The 24,327-nt window shown below is 44.6% G+C and overlaps 1 protein-coding gene across 2 annotated transcripts in view; it reads left to right on the top strand.

Moving 5' to 3' along the window:
• ROBO3 (roundabout guidance receptor 3) overlaps positions 1–24,327 on the top strand; it is a 468,117-nt gene that overhangs the window by 388,428 nt on the left and 55,362 nt on the right. For both annotated transcript variants that reach the window (XM_069614542.1, XM_069614541.1), the window contains exons 21-25: positions 7,019–7,294; positions 9,067–9,214; positions 12,342–12,569; positions 15,941–16,122; positions 23,745–23,855. In XM_069614542.1, the coding sequence (XP_069470643.1) occupies positions 7,019–7,294; positions 9,067–9,214; positions 12,342–12,569; positions 15,941–16,122; positions 23,745–23,855 (945 nt within the window). The remainder of the gene's footprint in view (positions 1–7,018; positions 7,295–9,066; positions 9,215–12,341; positions 12,570–15,940; positions 16,123–23,744; positions 23,856–24,327) is intronic.

Here is a 24,327-nt window from a genome sequence, read left to right as displayed (position 1 = left end):
TTTGCTCCATTCTGCTATGTTGAGCCTCTTCCACCTCTTTCAATTCCTCCTCACCACTCCACCACACATTATACTTCTCCATCCACCTGCAACTCCTGATGAACACATCATATCCTGCTTACCCAGGATTGAGCACTGTGATTGGCTCACACAATAGGGAAGTACAGATTCCCTGGCGGCTGGTGCGTTTGGCCAGTTCTACGTATACCTTTGCATTCTGCACTTCCCTCTCTGTCGCCCACCATTGTGGATCTCCATTTCTTGCTGTTGCCGTTGCACGTGCTGCGCAGCCACGAAAGCTCCCACTAGTCTGTGTTTGATGGTGACGTTTTTACGTCCTCGTGCTGGGTTCTGAACCCTGTACCCTGGGTTCAAGTTGACTCTGGCAGAAGTACTTCTCTGAAACAAGTCCTCTGCACAAAAGTTCAGACCTCACGGCATGCCGAGCTTACACCACCATCTTTTTTTTTTGCATGATTTCCTACAGTTTTAAGAGGCATTTCGTGCTGCGATGAAACAATCACATTTTCCCAACGTGTGCTCCCTGACCAGGGTTGAGGACCTCCTGATTGAGGCGGATCTTAGATTTCCTACGCTCTGCTTGAAGAGGTTCTGCACTAGCGAGCAAACGGGCTTCCCTGGGCTGCCTACAAATTCAATTGAGCTGGAGTTCCTCTCTGCTGATTAAGGACCACTGCCTTACACTCACGACTCCCCACCCACGGAACACCAGCGCGCTTCAAGTAGGTGCTGCTGGGTTCCTGTCAAAACAGTCATCTTATGCTTTATGCAATACTCAGGCCGGACAGACTCAGATAGCTAGGGGCTATGGCATTCAAACTTTTGATGGCCCGGGGGGGGGGGGGCTGGGGACTGGTGGATCCACTGTATGCCACCTCTGCGGCTTCCATAGTGGAGCAGGTGCATGCACACAGCAATCAAGGGAATCCCATTCCCATCACCTAGCCTACAACATCAGCAAACAATCAGCAGAGTGTGATCAGGTCTGTGTGTGCAACATGCCAGACGGTCTACATGGGAACACTCTGTGCATGTCGGCGCATGCATAGTAGAAGTAGGTCTGCCTGTGCAGAGTGTGGAGGTGTGTGCACGAGCAGATGGTGAGGTAACGTCTATGAATAGCTTTTGACCAGGTCTGTTTATGCACAGCATTCGTGTGTCTGTGTTTGCTAAATGTGTGCAGGGATGTACATGCACATCTGTGATTGTGGGATGTAAGCCGGTATGTCTTAATCCACAAAGCCTCAGTGTCTGGGAGTTGTCACAAAACCAATTGGTGATCAATGAGAGGCAAATACCAGAAAAAAAGAGGTTCATCTGGTTTATTTGGTTAGCACAAAAATGATATCAAATTAAGTAATACAATGGTTTCTCCTTTGAATTCAATAAAGAACAAAAAAGTAAAAATAAGATCTAATAGTCTTGCAATCAGGCTCCCTCCTGGCAAACCTTTTGAATGTTCAGTCACTCACAGTCTGTGTGTTTAGTGCCACTGCCCTTCTTTCCCCTGCCTTTGGTATCCTCCTGGTTCTCCTTGGACACTCCAGTTTTACGTCGCTATTCTAGGGATCTCAAGCTGGTCTTACCCAGATCTTGGGTTTAGGAAGGAGGCTGGGTGCCAACAAGCTCAGGCTGGAAAGCTTCCTGCGGTATTGAGGCTGTGAAGGCTGTCCAGAGGTAGGCTCTCCTATTGGTTGGATGGGGACCTGTTATGAGTTCTCAAAATCACCTGTGTCTAGCCTCTACACCACTCCACAATGAAAATGTTCCTTGGGAAAGCTTTCCTATTTCCCTTTCCCTCCTCCTAAGACCCTGAACCTCAGTCTTGTCTTCTACAACTCCTCGATCATCTGATACATACCTGTTGCTCCTCTGCTCTTCCACTCTGATCCACCAGGCACATGGGAGCTCCTCTCCCTGTCCATGAGTTCCAAGACTATTCCTTCTCTTCTCCTGTGTTTCCTGTTCTCGCCTTCACCCAATGTACCACAATCTCTCCCACCTCTATCTATGCCTCTTGTCATCCTGGTATCTCACCACCTTCCCTGGACATTTTGTCACAGCATCTTCCTGTGTCTTCACCTCCTTCACCGGTTCTATCCACCTACTCCTTATTTCTCACCTTCTTTTGCACTTGACGTTTACAACCTCATCTCTTCTGCTCCCAGTTCACCTCCGATATCCTCGAACCTTCTCCACACCAGAATACTCCTCTCGTTTCCAGCTTCTTCTGCCTTCCAATACACTCCATCTCTGCATCTCTACTCCCTCCGGACTCCCTTTCCTTTATCCAAACTTCCATCCCACTTTTTGCAGACTGACCCTCTCTCGGGTTTGCAGGTGTTAATTTTACAGAATATGATTGTTTGGTGGTCAAAATTGGACTGTTTCTAAATGGTGCTATGTTCTCTGCCCTCCCCGTGATGGTAGGCTTCTATGTGATTTGGCCCAAAAGATTTGTATCAAAGTAGATTTCATTGAATTTTATTTGACTGTTTGATTTTGTGACAAATACATGCTGGGGGAGACCCCCTCAGCGCCCCCTTAACACCCCAACATTAATTATTACCCTTTACCCACCCCCACATATATTTTGGGGCAAAATCCAATGAAAAATATTAGATGACTTCTACTTCGATGGAATCTGCTGCGGCCAAAACTCCTGTTACCAGAGGTCCACAGCCAAGACTATATCTGGGGCCAGTTCCATTTTGAAATTTAAGTTCATGCATGATTACTGGGCATCGGGTAAATCAGAGCTACGGACTTTGGATTTTCCCTGCTCTCTAATGTAACTAATAGGTTTTCCTACATGTGAGGTCCGCGAGGACCAAGAATTGTGTTTGCATCAGCATTGAGCATTTCTATGTTATAAGCATGGCATTCTGATGCAGCTGGCATTATGTAAATCTCTCACAGTGATGATGAATCCACTGTGTATGAGTCCCTTAGAGGCGCTGAGGCTGTCAGTGGTGATGACTGACAAGTCCCTGACACGCGGTCACGGACGGTTGGACTGGATCACGCACCACCCCCATACTGCTGCCAGGACCTCCATTACTCATCTGGTGGTGGTACAAGGCCCCACGGTCACCCCACCTACTACACAAAGAGCCAGGCAGGGAACACCATCCCAGTGTGCACAAAGGAATTGGGTCGCTATGTTCAGATCCGTGAATGCATGTTGTGAGCAAATTGTATGTGAATAGTGTGAGCAGGTCTATATGCGCAACAAGTTACCAAATATGTATATGCTGAGCTTGAGCTAATCAACATAAATAGACTGTGCACGGGTAGTGAAGCTCTATGGTAACGTGCTCCTCTTGGAAGCAAGAGTACGCAGAGCAACACAGGTTCGAATCCCGGGTCCGCGCTTAGAAACCTCTTTGGTATTAAGCCCAGTATAAATAACCAATTATATCATTATAATACTTATAATTATGAGCAGATCTGTACATGCAAAGCTTAAGTATGTCTGTATTTGATGAGTGCAAACATGTCAGTTTGTGCTGGTATGTGTATGCAGACTGTGAACTAGTCTCTGATTTCCAAGTGTTATCAGGCGCATATGTGTGCCGCGTGTGAGCGGGTCTGCCCGTGCAGTGTGATCAGGTCTTTATCTGCAGAGTCTCAGCTACTCTGTGTGTGTGACGGGTCATTAGGTCTCTATGTGTAGGTCTGGGACTGTAGAGTGAGGCAGGTCTGCACGTGCACTGGCAGGTCTGCACGTGGAGAGTGAGGGTTATTTTCTGTCTGCCAGTTTGTGAGCAGATCTGCGTATTGAAAGTGTCCATAGGTCAGCACGAGCAGAGTGTCAGCTGGTTTGTGTGTGTGAAATGTTAGTAGGTCTGTGTAGACAGAGTGTCAGCTGATGTCCGTGTGCAGTGGCGGTATGCCTGGTTGTGTGAAGAGTGCACACACACAGCAGACTGTGAGCAGTGCACAGGTGCACTGTGTTGGTTGGATTGCATTAGCAGCAAGGGCATCATTGCGTCAGCCACATCAAACCCTCCAGGCATGGCATGAGGCTTGACATGGCTCGTGGTAGAGTGGAAAGGTCAGCTCAATTCTTTTTAACTGACCTCTGGATTTCCAATGTCGTGTATCCATGCCTCGTGTGTCACATCCATGTATCTCCTCCCATGCTCCCTGCGTCAAATGCCATTCCAATGCTTCGGCTGGAATCGACAGGTCTGACACACTAGTCAACCTGGGTCTGGGCTTCATCCATCAAAGGCCATCCTACGGTGAGATCCTGCAATCGGGCAAAAGCACAGCTCATGTCAGCAGTTGTATAAAGACTCGGAAACTGCCATGATTTGCCCATTGACCTTGATCGAGAATATACAAAACTGGAACCAAATGTTTGATAACCATGCTTCTGCTGCCTTATCTTTTCAAGCCTTTCACTGCTTGGACTTCAATAATTTCCAATGGAAACTAGGATGTGCACACACCTGCTAAGGGCACTATCAGGGAATCCATATCTGCATACTCCTTCACCAGGCCATTATCCCACACATGTTTGTGGATATATCAGTTTAGTTGAAAAGCAAAGGAATTGAGCCCACATCTACATTTAAGTTTCTTCAATAAAATATGATTTTGTTTAATAATGATGACCATTTATCAGTCCAGGTTAATAAGACACCATGTGATAATTAAATGGTAGTATGTTCCAGAGATTCTACGTGAGTAGGTGATTAAGCAAAGTCCGTTTTTCTTTTCTGGAAATCATGCAAACAAAATCACACACCTGATGCTTATTTCATGGCCTTGACTCTGTACAAAAAACAATTTCATTACTACTTGAGCCTGTATCCACTGAAGGCCCCCATTAGCCTAAAAGAGCTGGAAATGTGTGAGGCTGACTCTATACTTTCACGACATAATCTGCATGGCCGATCACAGCATGGGGTACAGTGCCGGCACCTGCCACTTTCCATAACAAACAGTTCTATCTGCAGTACTCGGCTTCTGTCCCTTCTATATACTCATGGAAAGCTCATCTGTGTGCACATGATTGCACTAAACACGGCGAGGAGCATGTGTAGAAATCTTCCACTCATAGAAAGGTGCATGCGTTCAATTCTCTTTAATGCCTTTCCAAAAACATTACTGTTGCACCCACTGATATGCAGGGGTGTTGCTAGATCTGGTAAAGATCTGGGGCTGCGCTACTGGACTACAGCCAAAAGACCCGGGGCTAGAGCCCCCTCGACCCATCTCCTAGCAACGCCTGTGCTGATATGTAATTCTGCCTGAATAAGAACATGATCCAGGTTGGGGTCGGTACCATTGTCCCCTGATTGTCCATTCTTCAAGAGTCAGTCACGAGATGAACATGATTAGCAATATGGGTGTTTAAGGGCGTATATAATTAAACAAGGCTTTTGAGGGACACCTTAAAGTCAGTGAAAGGGAAATGCGTATGGTTGCTCTGTCCCGATTCCGCCCTCCGTGCTGTCCCCTTGTACTAACATTGAAGTGGGTGGAGAGGGGGGGTAGGAGGGCAACACACACAATGCAGATCTCCCCAACCTCCCCCCAACCTCCCCCAAATGTTATCTCGCCCAGCTGTAATCTGTTGCAGAAGTCGATAATGATGCCAAAACTCTTTGCTGTGACACCACGGGACAGGATGGAGCATTGGGAGCGATTGTAGGGCGAGGAATTGGCAATGGTGCACGGTATACATCAAAGTAACCGAGCATTTGAATAATGGTTTACGTGCTTATGGCTTCCTATGGAAGTCATATACAACAATGGGTCTTTGGCTGAGCTTTGGGGGGACAGAGGGGGTGCTGGAGCTCAAGTTGCTGGAGGAAGGAGTTGGGAAATGACTTGTGGTGATCTAAATGGAGTGGCGGGCAGTGGAGTAACTTTGCGGAAAAAGTTGGGGGAGACATGACATCTGAAGAAAAGGTGACCAGCCAAATGAATGGGGATACAATGGTGTGCCATGAAAGTTGGGGGGGACAAACACCCCTGTCCCCCCTAAAATTACACGCATGGTGGCGGGGGGCTTGTAGCTGCTTCTTAGAGGGTGTGCAGGGGAGTTGCTATAAACTGCAGTAGTTAGAAGGTGGTAATGGCAGGTTATATGTCCCATGGAATAGTTTCTCTTGCAGGTTGATGTGGCGGTTCGCCCTCCTGCATGACTTCTCAGTTCAGCCTTTTTCAGAAATGCCTCTAGAATTCTGCCTTCCATAAAACGGAGTTCCTCTAATTCTTTAAAAATGACAGAATAAGCAGAAATAAAATAAAGAAACTGGTATAGGGGTTTGAAAACAGGTGTGCACAGTGCCACACATTCTGATTTCCTTCCAACACTCATTGCTTCACCGAGACATGCCTCACCTGGTGGTGGCATGGCTCAGATTGTGAGAAACGTACAACTGATGTCAAGGGCGGTAAATGAATTAGTCAGAAAAAAGTGCCACCAGCACAAACAAAAATCTATGTTGCAAGGAGGATGCATAAATATGAGGGCATCCGTGGCCTGACAGCTCTGAGAAATAGCTTCTCAAATACCAAGTGATGGGCTTGTTAACGGGGAAAATGCAGACTGTAGGAATGAGTCGAGCGGTAATCGATAGACTTCCTTTCCAGCAGAGTAAGTCCTTGTTTTTGCACACCTGGCACATCCGACATGTAAGGCTCGGTAAAGCGGCCAATCTTCCAGAATCTGTGTTACGGAATTTGGCAGCCGACTTTCTCCTAACCTTGGCTGTCAAGATGACGAACCATCTTTGTCGCCTGACCGTGGAATGGAACGATGTATCCATATATGGAACAGACAAACGATTATATAGTATTGGGAATAATAGGTTTCCTCATTCTCGTTCTGCTTTCGCAACAATGTATATGCTTTATGACACGCTTGATATATTGTTAACGGTATAAGGATAAGATGAGGTCGTGCAGAGCCTTCTAAGTTGTTAAGAATTGAATGTCACACAAGCAATATTGTTTTTCTCTTGGCAACCGTTCACAGATGCTGGAATTTCCAATTACATTGCCCAGACTGAAAAGTTTGGTACGACGGCATCGGATGGACCGATTTACAGTACCATTGACCCCACGAGTGATGACATGCAGACATTTAATGGGGCTTTCTCCCCACACACCACGCCGTACGCAACCACTCCAGTGGTGCCATATGGAGGAAGAAGTCTACACTCGCCAGACGTGGAGGAGAGCCAGTGGATTGCCCAGGCAGGAGCTTCAGGGGTCCAGTACGCGCAGCCAGAGAGAGGCAGAGCAGAGAATGGTAGCGACACCCTCTTTCTACTAATTGGCCTTTGCTAGATGTATGTGCTAGGTCCTTAGGGCCTCATTGTGCGTTTGACAGTGTAGTACATTTTTTGGGCAGTAACATAATTATCACTAGTTTTACCACACCTGTGAATTCTAACTTTAGAGGTGAAGTGGAGAATTTACCTCTAGTATATTACTGGTGGGAAACTCTCCTCTTAACTTCCAATAATCTGCAGATTTACCACAGCAGAATTACCACTCACTGTAAATCTGAAAAAATCACCTTGAAAACCTATAGACTCCAAAAATGAGAATAAACGCCCCCTTACCACAATTCATAATCCGCTGGTAAATCCACTGGTGGTAACAGTAAATGTTGTTAGTGGTAATTCCATGGAGAACCTGCAGCATTACCACCATACTGGTAATGATGCTGTTTTTATTGCCCATGAAAAATACAGCACTGGACAGGCACATTAAAATACATGTTTTTCTTCTTTAGGAATGATGTACTCTAAATGGAAGTATCTATGTTAATTACCAGAGCTTGTATATTTTTAAGAGACACCATCTTGGATTTTAAAAATCCCATAGTTAAAAAAAAAATATATATATATTCAAGGTGTAAGAGTTATAATGTACTGAAGGTCCCAGCGATAACTCCTCCATTCTGTCCACTGTATACTTTATTAAACAATATTGCAATTACTTCTTCAGTTCTTAGAAGCCAGGGCTTTGTCCACCTGTTTTTCTTAAATTCACTCTTTGAATATCTCCTACTTCCTCCAATACCTGATTGGATCTGTGCTCCTACGTTTTTTCCCACAAGTCTTCCTGTCTGTTTTTTTTTTATGTATATATTTTTTTAACAGAGCATTTCTTTTTGACCCGTCAAGAGCACGCAAGGAGATAGAAGAAATCACTGGTTGCGAGATGTAAAACAAACCCAACACAATTAGATACCAACTGAAAGAGCGATTTGTCTGTATGATATAGATTTCAGTGAGAAGGATTGGGATTGGTAAAAATTACAGGGGCAGGTAGAATGGAGATGAAAAACACGAAAAGGCATTGGGCCTCATTACGAGTTTGGAGGTAGCCATGCCCTTAATGGCTGCCTCCAAACTTGGGTCTGGGTTCCATGAATGGAGAATTACCAGGCCATTCTGACTTTGGAGGGCCCAATATTTCCCCATTCAGGGAACCCGGACTCGGACGATCCCCATTCGCATTTGAGCCCCCATAGGGCTCAATGGGATTGGGGAGCATGCTAACAACGGGCCCGTTAATGACGGGCCGTTGATAGCATGCTAGTTCCCTCGCGGGACCGGCAAAGGACGTCTGGTCTGACCAGACGTCCAGAGCGGGTCCCGCGAGGGAGCCTCGTAATAGGGCGGAATTGGTTTAATGGCACCAGCACCTTTACCGGTGCCGTTAAACCCATTCTGCAAGGGTCGTAATGAGGCCCATTGTATTTGTTACACTCCCTCCCTGCTAGAGGGATTGAAACACTACCAAACGTGGACTAGGAAAAGTAAAAGAACCTGGAGACAGAATGAAAGTCAAGACCGAGACCAGAGGCATTCAACTTTGGGAGGGTATTGGGCAGAACAGGTCCAGGGGCCACTACCTACTGCCAACTGCTATGGTACACTGTGGGCACCGATCAGTGCACTCTCCCACTGTGTGAACTAGAGTGAGGGCAATCTCCTGACTCAGAAGATTTAAAGGCAGGGAAAAATATAATATTCTAAGGAATATATTTTTATGTATTTTTTATTCCAGTTGCTAAAATTGGTAAACAGAAATCTATGGGAAAGGCGGTCAAAACCCCTTCTCTGAACTGGACGGAGATGCTGCCCCCACCACCCTCTGCTAATGAGCTGAGCCTGTACCAAGACGATGATGAAGACGAGGATGAGCTGGAGACTATGTAAGTGTTTGGGTAAAAATTATGCATGCACTATTGGTTCCAAGGGCAGCCGTGAGACCCACATCTGCAGCAGAGTTCACTTGCGCCATCCTAAAGCTGATGGTATAAAGTTGGAAACAAGACTCTATCTCTTCAAGACATCTTTGGCTGCACATAGGCTTTGTGATTAAGATGCTGTGAGCATCACTTTTTTTTTAATGTAACATTGGTCTGTTACGGGCAGCAGCCTGTAACCCGATTTGGGACTGAGATTGGAAGTTGGTTGTACAGCACTTCCTACAGTGAAGATGGGATCCAATGTTATCCAGAGATAATAATTGCCAATTTGTCACTGTCTGTGGTTCTTCTGCAGATTGGTTAGACTACTATAATTACTGTAACTAGATAAGAGCAATTACATGAATGTTTGCCATCGAATTTGAAGACATAAACCATGAGTTATGAGCAACAGCTGGTCATTTCCTGTGAAAATCATGCAAATTGACAATGGCCCTCATTACGACCTTGGCGGAGAACCATGGTGCTATTAGCACCATGGCCCATGGCGCTAAATTGCCAACTCCGCCATGGTGGTTGGCGGACTTACCGCCCCATTCCGACCTTGGCGGGGCGGTAAGTCCCCAATCCCCATTTACCCTTCCCCATTCCCATTTTTGCCCCATTGGGCATAATGGGAGTGGGGAAGGCGTTAATTACGCCACCGTAAATTACGGTGGCGTAATTAACAACAAGGTCCCGTAGCGCCATGGATTTTACCGCCTGCAAAAAGCAGGCGTAAAAATCACCATGGCGCTACGGGAACTCGTACTCAGGCGGTAAGGGTCGGCGAAGTTTACGCCGGCGTAAACCCCTTACCGCCTGGGTCGTAATGAGGGCCAATGTAAGATTTTTCACATACAAGAATCCATTTGCAGGCATGTGCAGTACAGAACTATGCTTCTCAAATTGAAATATGCCCATTGACATTTCTGGAAGTAAAATATGTTATGTTATGTTTTGTTATTAGGACTTGTACTGCACACAGGCGTATCTGAAAGGAAGGGGGATGGGGAGGTTAGTGGGGTTGAGAGGGAAAAGCACAAGAGAGCTTTGATGTGCTGTTGGTAGCTTCAGTTCAGAAAAACTGTCACTGTGTGCTGGTCTCATTTTGTTAGATTAATAAGTGTGTGCTGTATGCAGATGCTTCCTGTGTGTGTTGGGTGTTGTGGAGAAATGGTAGAGTGTTTATAGTTTTGGTGTTTCGGGTCTGAAGTATGTGTCAAGTCAGTTATGTAACTGGTGGTGGATATGCTGAGTGTTTGAAAGTTATTAGTAGGGTTGGTTGGGCCATTTGGGTTTGTTCTGATGGATTAGCTCTTTCACTTAGTCTTGTTCCTGCTGTGTTTGTGGTTGACATTTGAATGGTGCATTCTCTTGGAGTTCTCTTGCATCGTGTTCAGTGGATTTTTTGTCGCTCAAAGCTTTATTCAGCTCTGAGTGTTAAAAAATAGTAAAAGCTTGATTGTCTGGCAGCATTGGAGACCCAACAGTGTCAGATAATAAATGTCCTGCTTTACTGGATTTTTTTAAGGAAGAGAGCTTTAACACAGAGCAAAACGGAGAGCTAAGAAACCTTACTGGCCTTCTGCTCTGTTTACCGGCACTCTGATTTATAAAACCATAATTAACAGGCCTTCTAAATTTGTCACCCATCGTTTACATATTCTTAACCAAAACTATACTATTACTGCCAATGACAGTTGCTGGTTAGTAGAGTGATCTGTTTAATGGTGTGCCAGATAACAAAATCTCTACTGTACTATGTGTTTGAATTATTGCAAAGCAAACCAACAGATCTTCAACATGGCTGCAATGCCAGACATAATTGCAATACTGCTGCGCTTTTCGTATGTCCGAATAGTTATTTATTTCTTGGTTATTTATAATGTGCCTATAGACAAGTGTTTCGAGGTGCTACAAGACAAGAGGGTGGGGGAACTGGGAGGACAGAAAGTAACAATCTTACTAGGCCTTGTGACATTCAGATTGTGCAAGTGCAGTAAAGAGAAGTGCAGGAGAGAAGGGAGTGGGAGAAGTGCAGGTTAGGGTGGAAGGCCCGTGAGAAAGGAGAGTGACAGGGGAGGCCAAGAGGACAGGGCCAGGGGAAGCTGAGAGTGCAGGGGAAGGGGGTCTTTGAGATAAGTACGAGTTAAGGGGCTGGAATGGCTACAAGGGTGCAGGTCCAGCCTATCTAGTGCAGGCAGGGTGGCCCGTAACGGCAAGTGCAGTGCAGGGGTAGACTGGACAAAGGGAGTGGGGGGGTTGGAGCTAGTGCCCTGTAAGACTCTGCAGAAACCAGGCATCCAATCTAAGGCAAATGGGGATAGCAAAACGAAGGGCCGTATGTTGTACGGTGCCCCACTGAGGAGTGTTGGGATTGTTCTGTAATTTAACTACTTTGTGTTTGAGGACCTTTTTAAAAAAAAATAGAAGTGAATTGGATTTTCACTAGATGTTATGACAAAATATAGTTTTTCATCAGCAACCATTTCACCATCTTTCATGGAAACAAAATGGGCTACTGTGTGTACAATTCCTGAAGGTCAGTATCTATGTTGCTGTAGCATTCTTTCACCACACTGACCAAATCTCACATTGGGGTAGAAATGGAATGAGTGTCACTGTTGTGACTACCCATTTCATGTCTCTCCTCGTGTACGATGTTGTTTTGGTCACTATGGTGAAAGGATGTTACAGCAACAGAGCCTTGTGTGGCACTGCAGACTACAATTCATGAATGATGCCAGCAGTAGACCAATATTGTATGCAGGATATGGTTTGTGGTCAATACTGATCAGTTGATTAGCCTATCTTACATGAAAGCAGTGGATCTGACCAGAACTAGCAAATCTTGAGAGGGGCGTGGAAAAAGGAGTATGAAAAAATTGGTTACACTTGTGATCTTTTATAGGGAATACTTGCCACATTAATTGAATTATAGTAAGTCGTCTGAAAGGCGAGACACAATAAATACAGAAAATAGGTTTGTTGATGGCAAATGAAATGCGTGTATAGATTAGAGTGCAAGAGCTGATCTATGTAGACGATGCCCCAGAAAGTGCTGCAACTCTTTTCCCTTTGGTTGTAGCTCGGACACAGAAGAGTGGTGCCCCCCCTTGCCAGAAAGGACCTACCTGATGGAAAACATTCAAGAAGAAGACTGTCCGCCCCCGCCACCACGCGGCGAGGCCTCATCTCCTGCCAACTCTTATGGGCAGCAGTCAACCGCAACGCTCACCCCGTCCCCTCGCGAGGAGATGCGGGCCTCGGAGGACATCCCGCGGCTCCACCAGTTCGAAATCCCCCACCTTCCCAGGTTGGTAGAAGTCATGCCCCCTTTTGCTCTTTGCTTTATGAGACTTCAGCAAAGGTTTGTATGTTTATTGATTTATATAGAGCACCAAACCCAAAGGTATCTGGGCGCATTAAAAAAGGTTTGCCCTGATAAATGATGGCTGTTCAAATATGGATCATGGTATACTGAAATATTGTCCAGAGGACGTTTTTTAATTTTTCAAGGTATCGAAATGTATTTCCTGAGATACATCATTTTCCACAATGAATTAATCATCAATTAATGCACACATTAAATTACATAAATATTGCAGGAGAGCACCAGGCTATAAAAACCATACACAACTATCATTCCTCAACAGTCAAACAATCATTTACAATTCACATCAGTCAACCTCCTTCAATCACAAATTGATAGAAATTGAACCATACTGTTGGTACAATATATATGTAGTGGCACTTCACTAATTAACCCTACATAGTCTTTGTCATTTCATCCACATTAAATATGTATAAACACAATTATTGTCAGAAATGTGATCTGTTCCACGGGGTGGGTACATTCAACAGAAAATGGCTGATCCCATCCCCTGATGTTCTTCTCAACCGGTTTCGACGTTTGAAAGCAATTGGAACAACACATTCTGGCCGGACCTCGCTTCCTCAAACACAGCAGCCGCCCATTCTAGAAAAGATTTGTGATTATAGCACCACATTGGTGTTTGTAGGACACAAAAATCAACCCCGGAAAACAAGAGAGATTGAGGTGTGATCAAGAAACAGGTACAATCCATTGACAACTTCGAATTCCAACACTTTTGAGCTGAATGAACACAACCATCGATTGTGGCTGTACACACTGCAATATTTATTCGAACATTGGAACATCTCCTGTTCCTTGCTCGAGATATAGAATTCCCTTGAATTGATTTCGAGTGATACCTATGGGTTTTGTTATCGAGAGCATACGACCCTGGGAGTCAATTGTTGTATTTTATTAATTGTTTCTCCTGATGAAGACGTTGTTCCAATTGCTTTCAAACGTCGAAACCGGTTGAGAAGAACATCCGGGGATGGGATCAGACATTTTCTGTTGAATGTACCCACCCCGTGGAACAGATCACATTTCTGACAATCATTGTGTTTATACATATATAATGTGGATGAAATGACAAAGATTATGTAGGGTTAATTAGTGAAGTGCCACTACATATATATTGTACCAACAGTATGGTTCAATTGTTATCAATTTGTGATTGAATGAGGTTGACTGATGTGAGTTGTAAAGGATTGTTTCACTGTTGAGGAATGATAGTTGTGTATGTTTTTTATAGCCCGGTGTACTATGCTCTCCTGCAATATTTATGTAATTTAATGTGTGCATTAATTGATGATTAATTCATTGTGGAAAATGATGTATCTCAGTAAATACATTTTGATACCTTGAAAAATTTAAAAAAAACGTCCTCTGGACAATATCTCAGTATACCTTGGTACATTAATACCCCGGTCCAGGGTGTGGGATTTTCCTGCGCCTTTCAGTGTGCACAAATATGGATCATGACAATATGTTAAAGTTCAAAGTAAAGTTGCTCACAATCCAGAGTTTTGCATTGTGTTGCATATCAAAGTTAATGAATTATTTGATTGCTTACTTCCTCTTGCTTTTAATGTACACAAAGCACGCATTATAACATCTAGGTGTGAACCAACCAAAGCTTTAAAGGCGTCAGTCAGATACCCTAACTACGGTGGCCAAATGGGGGTTTCTAAGGGATTACATTAATGCCAGGAGGGTGCAGCAAGCAATTAGGATATAATAGTATTTCAGGTTTGTTTTCAAATCACATTTATCCGACTACATGTTTTATGACCATATTTTTATTGATTCTAAGTGCTGCGTATATATACAAAACAATGATGGCGGTATAAATCTGAAACTGGTCTAATAAAGTGGTTTATTAAAGTGAATAAACATAATGGGCCTCATTCCGAGTAGGGCGGTAAGGGTTAACAGTCACTGGTAACGAGACTGGTGCCGTTAAACCCTTACCACCTTACTACGAGTTCCCTTTGCAGGTCCTTCCTTAACGCCTGCTTTTAGCTTTTAGCAGGTGTTAAGGACGGGACCTGCAAAGGGACTCCGGGGTCAATAATGGTTCCGTAATTTATGGTACCGTTATTGCCGCCTTCCCCCTTCCCATTGAGCCTTATGGGGGCTCAAATGGGAATGGGGAATGGCCCTGGTGAATGGGGAATTACCGGTCCCTCTGACCTCGGAATGGACCGGTAATTACTCCATTCACCAGGCCGGAGTTTGGACGAGTTCGGAGGCAGCCATGCCGCAAATAGTGGCGTGGTTACCTCCGAACTCGGAATGAGGCTCAATATGTTTCATTTAAAGAACTTAAGCACACACAATCGAAACCGTTAGTCAGCGGGTCGGGGAGAGTAGAAGGCGGACAAACCGTCAAAGGTACAGATGGGTTACCCTTCTTTATAAAACAAAACTAACAATACATCTGAAGGGAAAAAATAAATATGTGCCGAGATGAAAATACACTGCGGAAACGACATAGAACTGGAAGGTAGTTACAAAGGTTCTGGGCCTTCAAACTGTCTGTCTGCCTAGTTCATGGATCTGGATGTTGGGCTAGAGGTCGGGGCCGGCGCCAATATTTGTTTTATTTCCTAACATTGTGCAAAAAAATAGCTTTTTAAAGAAATGTAAGAAATTTAAATTGTATCATATCGATGTGTTTTGCTTAAAAAAAACCTTTTTACGATGGTGTAATGCTAAGCATAAATAGGATTGAGGTGCAATTCGCGAGGAAAGTCCATTTTAGGCCAACATGGTCCATTCAGCAAATTAGGTGAATTCTCTTCACAAAGCCTCCATGGCTGGAATGAGGTTAGTGATGAATTCAATGTAATTTTTGATGTGTCCACATATTGTAAGACGAGCAAGTTCCTGGTGAGGAGTTTGACAGTTACACAGGGGCACTTAGAGAAGAATCTTGCTTGTTCCTAGTATTTTGAGGAAATGGATAGTGAGTTATCATCTCCTGGGGCCTGTGATGAGCCAGCCACCTGTGCTTTGCACCATGTGGCAGTGTCAAGCTATGCTCACGCAGGCCAGTATGCATGCCGAGTGTATAGGCCAAACGTCCCTTTTCAAGAGTTTACATTGTTTTATAAAGGTTGTCCCAATTGTATGATCTGAGATGAATTGGCCAAAAGCTGCTGATTGTTGTTGTAGATTGGAGAGTAACTCAAGTGCTGCGAGTAATTTCCATTGCCTTTCTAATATGTGCGTCATCCACATGTCAAACAAATGCTTTACATCCAACTACAATGCGCATTGACTCTTTGTGTTGTTTCGATTGTTTTCAGGCGATTGGCTGCAGGCTCTGTACCTTTGGCGAGGGTCCCAAGCCCCCCACTTACCCAATCGAATCCTAATCTAAATGCCCCATTGGAAGGGGCAGAAGGTCACACTCCCAGGCACGGGCACAGGCGGAACCTAAGCCAGACGCCAGCTTTGAGTGCCGAGAATGTCAGCTCCCCTGGAGCAGGTGAGTACTTTATAGCCATGTTCACCATCAGAAAAGATCAACAAATGCCCTTTACAGCCTTCTATTGTGTCAACACACTGCATTAGCCCAGATTAATCAATTATTTGAGAAGTTCATCGATTCGTTGTATGGCTAACGGAAGTAGATTTGCATTAAAAGATATAAGACTAGACCAACACAACCGCACAGGAAAATACCAAAGGTTTACATTTCACCCTTAGATATCTCCTTTAACAAAGAAATGTGGACAAAGCGGGGTACCGCTGGATGCAAATCTCTGATTCATTAATCCCAAATAAATCACTGGAAACTGTGTCTACTGTGGCGACGCCCTGCTTGATTGCTTGCAGAGAGTTTCCTTTTTGCTTTTGAGAAAGTGTACTGGGTGTTCTTGAGAGCCATAATGTGGCGACATTTCTTTGCTGCTAGCATCACAGAGATGTCAAACTTAGTGATGCCACAAAGGACCTCGGTCACAGTGAAGCGATCTAGCGATTAATACTTCAACACAGGCTCCTCATATGAGCTTGATGGTATGCAGTACAACATGTAATCAAATTACTACAAACTGCATTTGCTTCATCACATGTCTCTTCATGTAGATATATGTTGGAGATTGTTTGGTATTTAATTTGCCACGTGTATGTGCTTCTTGCCCTAAAATACGTAATGAGATCCTAAGTTGAAGCATCGCTAAGCAGTCACCACAAGCTATTTGATTAACAACAACAGCGCTATGAGTATCTGTCAATTACTCCTGACTTAAACCCAGAGAGGGGTGTTTAATTCATAAATGGGTTTCTTTGAGTAACTCTGAATTACTCCTGACTTAACCCCATAGAGGGCTGTTTGATTCATAAATAGGCTTCTAGGAGTAACTCTGAATTATTCCTGACTTAACCCCAGAGAGGGCTGTTTGATTCATAAATAGGTTTCTAAGAGTAACTCTAAATTACTCCTGACTTAAACCCAGAGAGGGCTGTTTGATTCATAAATAGGTTTCTATGGGTAACTCTGAATTACTACTGACTTAACTTCAGAGAGGGTTTTCTGATTTATAAATAGGTTTCTATGAGTAACTCTGAATTACCCTTGACATAATCCCAGAGAGGGCTGTTTGATTCAAAAATAGTTTTCTATGAGTAACTCTGAATTACTCCTGACTTAACCCCAGAAAGGGCAGTTTGATTTATAAAGAAGGTACTATGCGTAACCCTGACTTACTTCAGGGAGGGCTATTCATTTCTTAAAAACGGTATTATGAATAACTCTAAATTACTCCTGGATGCAACCATTTGATTAATAAAGAAGGGATTGTGAGTAGCTCTGCAAATTAACAACGGGAGTTCCGCTGCCAGACATTAGTCCTGCTTACGAGAGACTTACCCAGAGTCTTTAGCTCACTATCTTTCACAGAGAAGAAATATCCCAAACATATCAGTCTTTTTCCTGCCCTGGGGCAGTCCAGCACCGAAATGCTAGGCAATTCTCCTCTGAACAAGAGTACCAACAGCATCCCCAGACATTCGTGTCTGGGGTTTACAGCTGGTTGGAGCTGTTTGATTCACAGGTGCGTTACTCTCAGTAACGTTGACTTACTCCACACTAAAAACTGGAGAGCCCTCTAGAAATGAACATTACAGCACTGCCGTACTACGGGCTTAGAGGTCAAGTGGAGGATTTACTGTCAGCTACAAGCTGGAGATGAGTCTGCCACTTTACTGCCAATACTCACCAAAAATCGTCAGAATTTCCACACGGGAATTACCACCCATGGTAATACCACTGAATGCTTATGGAGGTTTATGGACTCCAAAATAGGGACTTACGCCACCCTACCACCACTTGTAATGCTGAGGTAAATCTGCAGCACCAAGGGGCGGTAATGTAGTTTTGCAGTAATTTGGTGGATTTACTGCAGAATTTCTGCCAAACTCCTAATGAGGATCGTAAGTATTTTCAACACTTCACAATTAATTCTGCGGTGCTGCAGGGGTAACTGCATAAGTTGCAGAACGTCACATGACAAATTATTTTCTGATTCAGTAAACTTGTTTGTTTGCCTATGACTTTCGCAGTGATCTTACTGCCTGCTCTGGCAAGAGATCGCCTTTCACCATCACTTCACTGGTCTGACATGTTCTATGTGACTAACACATCCACAGTGCCAGATGAAGAACTAGCTATCAGAAAAAGAAACAAACATCAAAAGGAACTGAAGTGCAAACACAAGTCAGGCCTGTGGTATTCAGCAGTACATGAGGATATTCCACTCCAAGAGACATGGCAGCTTCACATCTGAGCTACACCAGCCCAGCATTTGCCAGATCATTCAACACTTAATTAATTCCAGCTGCGCTTTCTTATTTTTCCAAAGCAGCTTTGCGGAGCTCACATTTCAAGACACGCATAATGAACGTATTGTATAGAGCCGGTCATGCCAGGCTGTAAACTCATTTGAAATCATTTGAGGTTATCCCGCCTTTACTTCACCCAGAAAACTTTCCCTATGCTGAGTGATTCTACCTTCACTGCGTCCGAAATTTACTTAGTCATACATTTACTCTTCAATGCCTTTATTTCGTCTGCATCTTCACAGGCCATGCATGTGGTTAAGGTTTGCTAAAGGTTAGGGTTGGGGTGAAGGTGTGAATGGGTGGTGAAATAGGGGGTAATAAAGAAGCGGTGCAAGGGAACTCCCCCGCAATGTTATGTTATGGGGCATTTGTATAGCACCTTTTTTTCATTGGCATGATCTCAAAGTGCTGTGGTTTGAATGCTGCAGTGCTGGTCAGTGGAGAAAGTAGGGTAGTTGATAGTGCTTGGGCGCACTCGGTATGCGGGCAGCCAGGGTAGTTTCATTTGTGTGCAGCTGCATTCTAATGCTAGACATAGTGCTGTAGTTGTGTGAGAGCAGTGCAATGTGTGCAGTGAGGCCAGATGACCTCTATATCTGCATTCTGGCAGTGGTGCAGCTTGTGTGTGAGATTATGTGTGCAGCTAGGCCAATTATTTGTGGGGTATAGCTGAGTTCTAAAGCCAGTTGAGGTGTTCAGGTATGTGTGCAGCTTGTCCGAATTGATCGAGGCGTATAGCTGTATTCTGTTATTTGTTGGTGTAGAGGAGAGAGTGAGCATATTAGTATGTGTGGTTTGAGGGAGACCCCTGTTCCTGATAACCTTTCAGTGCCTGCTGCGGTGGCTGTATCTATTTTAGAGGTTTGGAGCCTTAGTTCGTTGATACATTCTCAGTCTAGTGAGGGGTGTGTTGTGGTTACCAGGCTTGAGCGTATCTTTCCCTGCTTGGCAGTGTCATTGGTATTAAGTTGTATGATTTCAAAACTTTACTGAGCTAAATGATTGCAGGTCTACAGTCATTCAGGTGTCTCAATGTGTCTACAATTGTTTATTGGATGGCATCTTCTCATTGTGCCGTTACAACCGGTTCTGTTCTATCGGACCTCTGAGTACATTCTAGATTCGATGACGGATGATCACCAAACCCGAAGGTCTAGCATCAGCGAATTAGGGTTGTCCCTATGGTTAATGGTGAAATGAATGTTAGGGGAAGTGAAAGACAGGATGAGTAAAGGTATGGTTAAATCAATGTGACTCAGTGAATGTATGGTAAAGTGAATGCAGGGGAAGTGAAAGACATGCATCCAATTTGAGCATGAAATTGTCAAATATGTTTACTCAAGCTGCCCTGCTACATATGTGCCCTTTCAATTCTTTTTGCTGAATGGAATGAATGCAAATATAACCATTCAAAAGATCATTAGAATAGTGAGGTACCTTTTCAGATAATGGGGGTCATTAGGAGTTTGGAGGCAGCCATGGTGCTATTAGCACCATGGCTGTCTCCAAAGTTGTGTCCGGGTTCTCTGAATGGGGATTTACCGGGTCATTCCAACCTTGGAGGATCCGGTAAGTTCCCATTTAAAAAATCCTTCCCCTTTCCCATTCGAGCCCCCATAGGGCTCAATGGGAATGGGGAGGGAGCTAATAACGGGCCCGTAAATAACGGGCCCGTTATTAGCTCCCTGGTCCCTTAGCGGCTCCCGCTAAGGACGGCTAGTTTTACCAGCCGGCCTTAGTGGGGCCCGCTAAGGGACCTCGGAATGCGGCAGTAAGGGGTTAACGGCACCGACGGTGCCATTAAACCCTTACCGCCGCACTCGGAATGAGGCCCAATGTCTGGCTAATTCTTTTGCTACAGGAGTCTGAATTCAAAAACTCCACTGAGGCTTAAAGACATTAAAAGTGCACCTGTATCAGATCCGTGGACACAGGCCCTCATTATGGGTTTTGCGTTGTAGATAAACATGTGGGTAATTGGTTTACACAGATTTTAACACATTTTTGAAAAACATGTTCAAGTCATGTCCTTAAAAAGGTTTCGAGGAAATGTTTCTGTGGGAAACTCTTGAAAATAAAAAAAAGAATGCATACATCTGAGAAGCAGAACAGTGAATTTAAACTGATAGAATTGTTATCTTGTACATCACAATAGAACAGTAAAAATTCATGGGTGAAAAAAGGTTAAAATTTGTTTTCACATTTTATTGAAACAAGTATATTAAAGTTCAGGTTAGAACTGGAGCAAAGGCCCCTGCATGGTAAAGAGAAGGCACACTAAGAGTTATAGGGATGCCCTGAGGCAAAGCAGTGCATGCACAAGAGTCTTGAACCTCACATAACGCCCAGAGCGGATCTATGTGATCACTGTGCCACCCATAACTGCGACGGCCGAAAATGCTGACGTCAGTTACAGCGCAGCGCAGTGATCATACTGACCTGTGTGCCCGTTTCCACCGGCCTGTATTACTCCTCCCAACCCCCCCACTCCACTTACCTTTAGGGTGGCACACGCAGAAGTGTGCCGCCCGCAATCTGCAATGTCAGCTTCTCCCACTAACGTGGGTTGGAGCTGACGCTGCAGGGTGCTTTTCTTTTTTTCTTTTTTTATTTCTTACGTGTCCCCTGCTTTCTGAAATGGTAAGCGGGGGAGACCCCCGCAACCCATGACCCCTGTTACTGCACTCAGGTAGAGCGTGGGACACCCCTGCAAACCCCAGCTCTGCTTGGGCACAGTAAATGTTGCCCTCATTTTGTGCACCTCCAAAGTCGCAGTGACTGCGGGGGCACACAAATGAGGGTGACATTTTGGTACAATAGCCCCAGAGCCATATGTATGTAATTTCCAATTGCAAACCTCCCCCAGTCGGCATCATGACAAGCGGGGAGCAGCAGGCCAGGGAATGAAAAGCTGAACTGGCATGCAATGGGCCAACGCCTTTGTGGAAGGAAGGAGACCTCCGGTAAAGACTCAAGCAAATCTGTTAATCAAGTTGATTTGGGTTTTGAACACATAATAGTTGGCCTAACATCTGCCCTGCTTACCTATCTGAAGGTGTGCGAACCAACTTCATATTGATGTTTACGCTCTCCTGGCACCCACTTGAAACTACTGTTACAAGTTGCTTCATATCTGCCCCCCTTTATCCAGCTTCTGGATGTTTACTTTAAAATTCACCCTTTTCTGTTTATTGTGCATTTTCGAATTTGAGATGTTGTGTTTTCTAGATTTTTATTTGACTTTTTAAGCATTTTATCTTTTATATTCTAGATTAGTAGTATTCAGATACCCACATTTTTCTGAATACCGCCAGATATAATGAGGGTATAAGTATAATCCCTGTGGTTGCGGCTGGCTGCAGCATGGGACGAGACAGTACTGTTTGCCTGATTTTTCGGACAACTGCAGGCATATGTTCTTTCAAATCAATTATCTCCTCATTGTGTCTATTTCAATTGATACTGATAGGCTGCTATTTTCTGTTTTTGAAAGTTAACACATTTTTCCGTCATTGCTTGGCATCCATCCACTAGGGCTGCTGTATTGTTTATGATTGAGTGACGTAAATGAAAAAAAAAGCCTAACTAATCCAAAAGAAGGACACTTAGATTAGCCAATCCAGTCGCAGAAACTCTGCATAGACAACACTATCTAAAGAAATGCCCGTATGGAGGAATGTGAGAGCTCTACAGAGAAGCATTTATGTTTGCAACAAGATGCTGCAGAGCAGCAGTCATTCAACATAGTTGGGTGCTGGGCCGGACTTCCCTATCGGACAATAATGCATGCCCGACGGGCTGTTGGGTTAAGTTTGTGACTCAATGTGGGCCAGTATGATGACGTTGTGCCCCGTGAAGATGGTAGATTAGCAATGTTCCTGTCCAATGTAAAGTAAAATGCACTGTTCAAAACACTTTTCCCATAAATGCACCCTAAAGTTCTCCTTCAGCAGCTTGTAAGTCACGAATTGTGCAACAATGTATGTTTTGCCTGGGCAATTATTTCTTCCACGTGCAGCCCTGAATGGGAGAAGAGTGCCCTAGAGGAGCAAGAGATGTCCATGGGGTCATTGGCAATGTGGGGGCATGTCTTCTGCCACTCCTGGATCCTTTGCCCTTGAGCCGCACCGTGGGACCGGGGTAAATACAAACTAAGTCAGGGGAACCATTAGGGGCTTCCTCATGAATCGCGAGGCTCCCCCTTATGCCCGCTTTTTTGATGCTTAGTTAGAACTAGCCGCTGTGAGGGGCAGAGTCTGTGGTGGAGGAAGTGGTTCATTTGCAGAGTAAGTTTCTATGTATGTGTTGATTCACTTGATGGACGCTGTGATGTCAAGCAAGATATCCCGGTAGGCTACCAAGCAGTCAATTGCAAGTTGTTAAGCCACAGTTTCAGATAAGATGAAGAGTATTTTACTCCATAATGTTTGAAGTTGAATACAATATGATTTTCTAAGGGATTCAAAAAGTCATTCTTTCCTCAATTGGCATGGTCTATTAGGCGAGCAAAATATATTTGAAGTCTGATACAGATATCTTTTAGTAATCGAGCTTCTTCACACATGGAGCTGTATGAGTGGTAGCAGGGTGTAGGCTGTCATGTGTCTGTTGTTTCTATTTTTTGTTGGTAGTACTCTTATTCTCTTTTAAAAAAAGAAATGTGTAGTATTTGCCTAATTCTAGGGAGTAAAAGTGCTTGGTAACACACTTATCTGTGGGACCGGGTAACGTTGCAAGTTTGCACGGTATGAGTTAAGAATGCTAGGCCGGATGTATGTTTTAGCAAGTGCCGGTCCAGAGTAGTTAGGGGCAGAGGCAGGGAGTAGTGGGGAAAGAATGAGTCACTACTAGGTGGTCTAACTTGCGTCTGCCGGATGGGGGTTAGTACGATATTAATACTCAGACACAGAGTAGCTGGGGGGAGAGGTGCCGAGTCGCTACCACTGGAGGGTTGTGATGCTGAGTGTCTGAGGGATGTGGCTCAAGAACTTTGTGTATTACTTCTCATTTCACCCCGTGGTACATTTGTTAAGGCATTAGGGAGAGTAATAATTTGCTAAAATGGGGGAGCGACTCTACTGAGAAGGGACAGTCTGTATTAATGCTGGAATGGCATCGCTTAACGACAGAGTGGTCTTTTTCACATCCAGGTGACGGGAGGTCATTCCTTTCATGCCACTACTGCCAAAACCTTGGCGACTAAGTGACAGACAATACTCTTGGTTGTGACCTAACTGCCCCCCATCACCTTCTCTCTTTCTCCAGGTAAAACAAGACATGTCCCAGCAGAGAGCCTGCACACCCCTCCGGGCCGGAAGTCAAAAGCCAAGAAAAAGTCCAAAGGCGGACACTACCGACGGGAAGTGAAGCAGGGAGGTGAGTGCGGCAAGGCCCCTGTCCCGCTGTGCTCGAGAACAGAGCGGGGCACTGACTGCAGCCTTTGTGTGGGGGAACCCAGTGTGGGCCTTTATTTTCCCACTTCTCCCAACTGCACCACTAAGCCAGCTTTTGTGTGAGCCTTCTATTAGGTCGGCGCCTGGGTTTTAAGCACAATGTTACTCGAGACGATGGCTGGAAACCTGTGTCAATGAGATATTGACAGGCATTCAAGCAGGGGAGGGGAGGCAGTGGAAAATGGCCGCCCTTTATCGCCTCTGCAGCCTGCAAGCGAGATACAATCATCAGAGCAGGCGCTTGAAATGCGATATTGAACCAATCCCCACAGACTGAAAGAAAAACCCTCTTGCGGGGCAGTTGTGCCTTTGTGTCATTTATTTCCCACTTGGGGCTCAGACATCCTGCAGGGTGATTTTCCAGCAAAGTCCACTTCTCATCACAATGTATTTAA

Source organism: Ambystoma mexicanum, chromosome 9 (genome assembly GCF_040938575.1).
Source record: "Ambystoma mexicanum isolate Mex_15411 chromosome 9, UKY_AmexF1_1, whole genome shotgun sequence".
NCBI classification, from domain to species: Eukaryota; Metazoa; Chordata; class Amphibia; order Caudata; family Ambystomatidae; genus Ambystoma; species Ambystoma mexicanum.
This window is presented reverse-complemented; position numbering and strand designations above follow the sequence as displayed.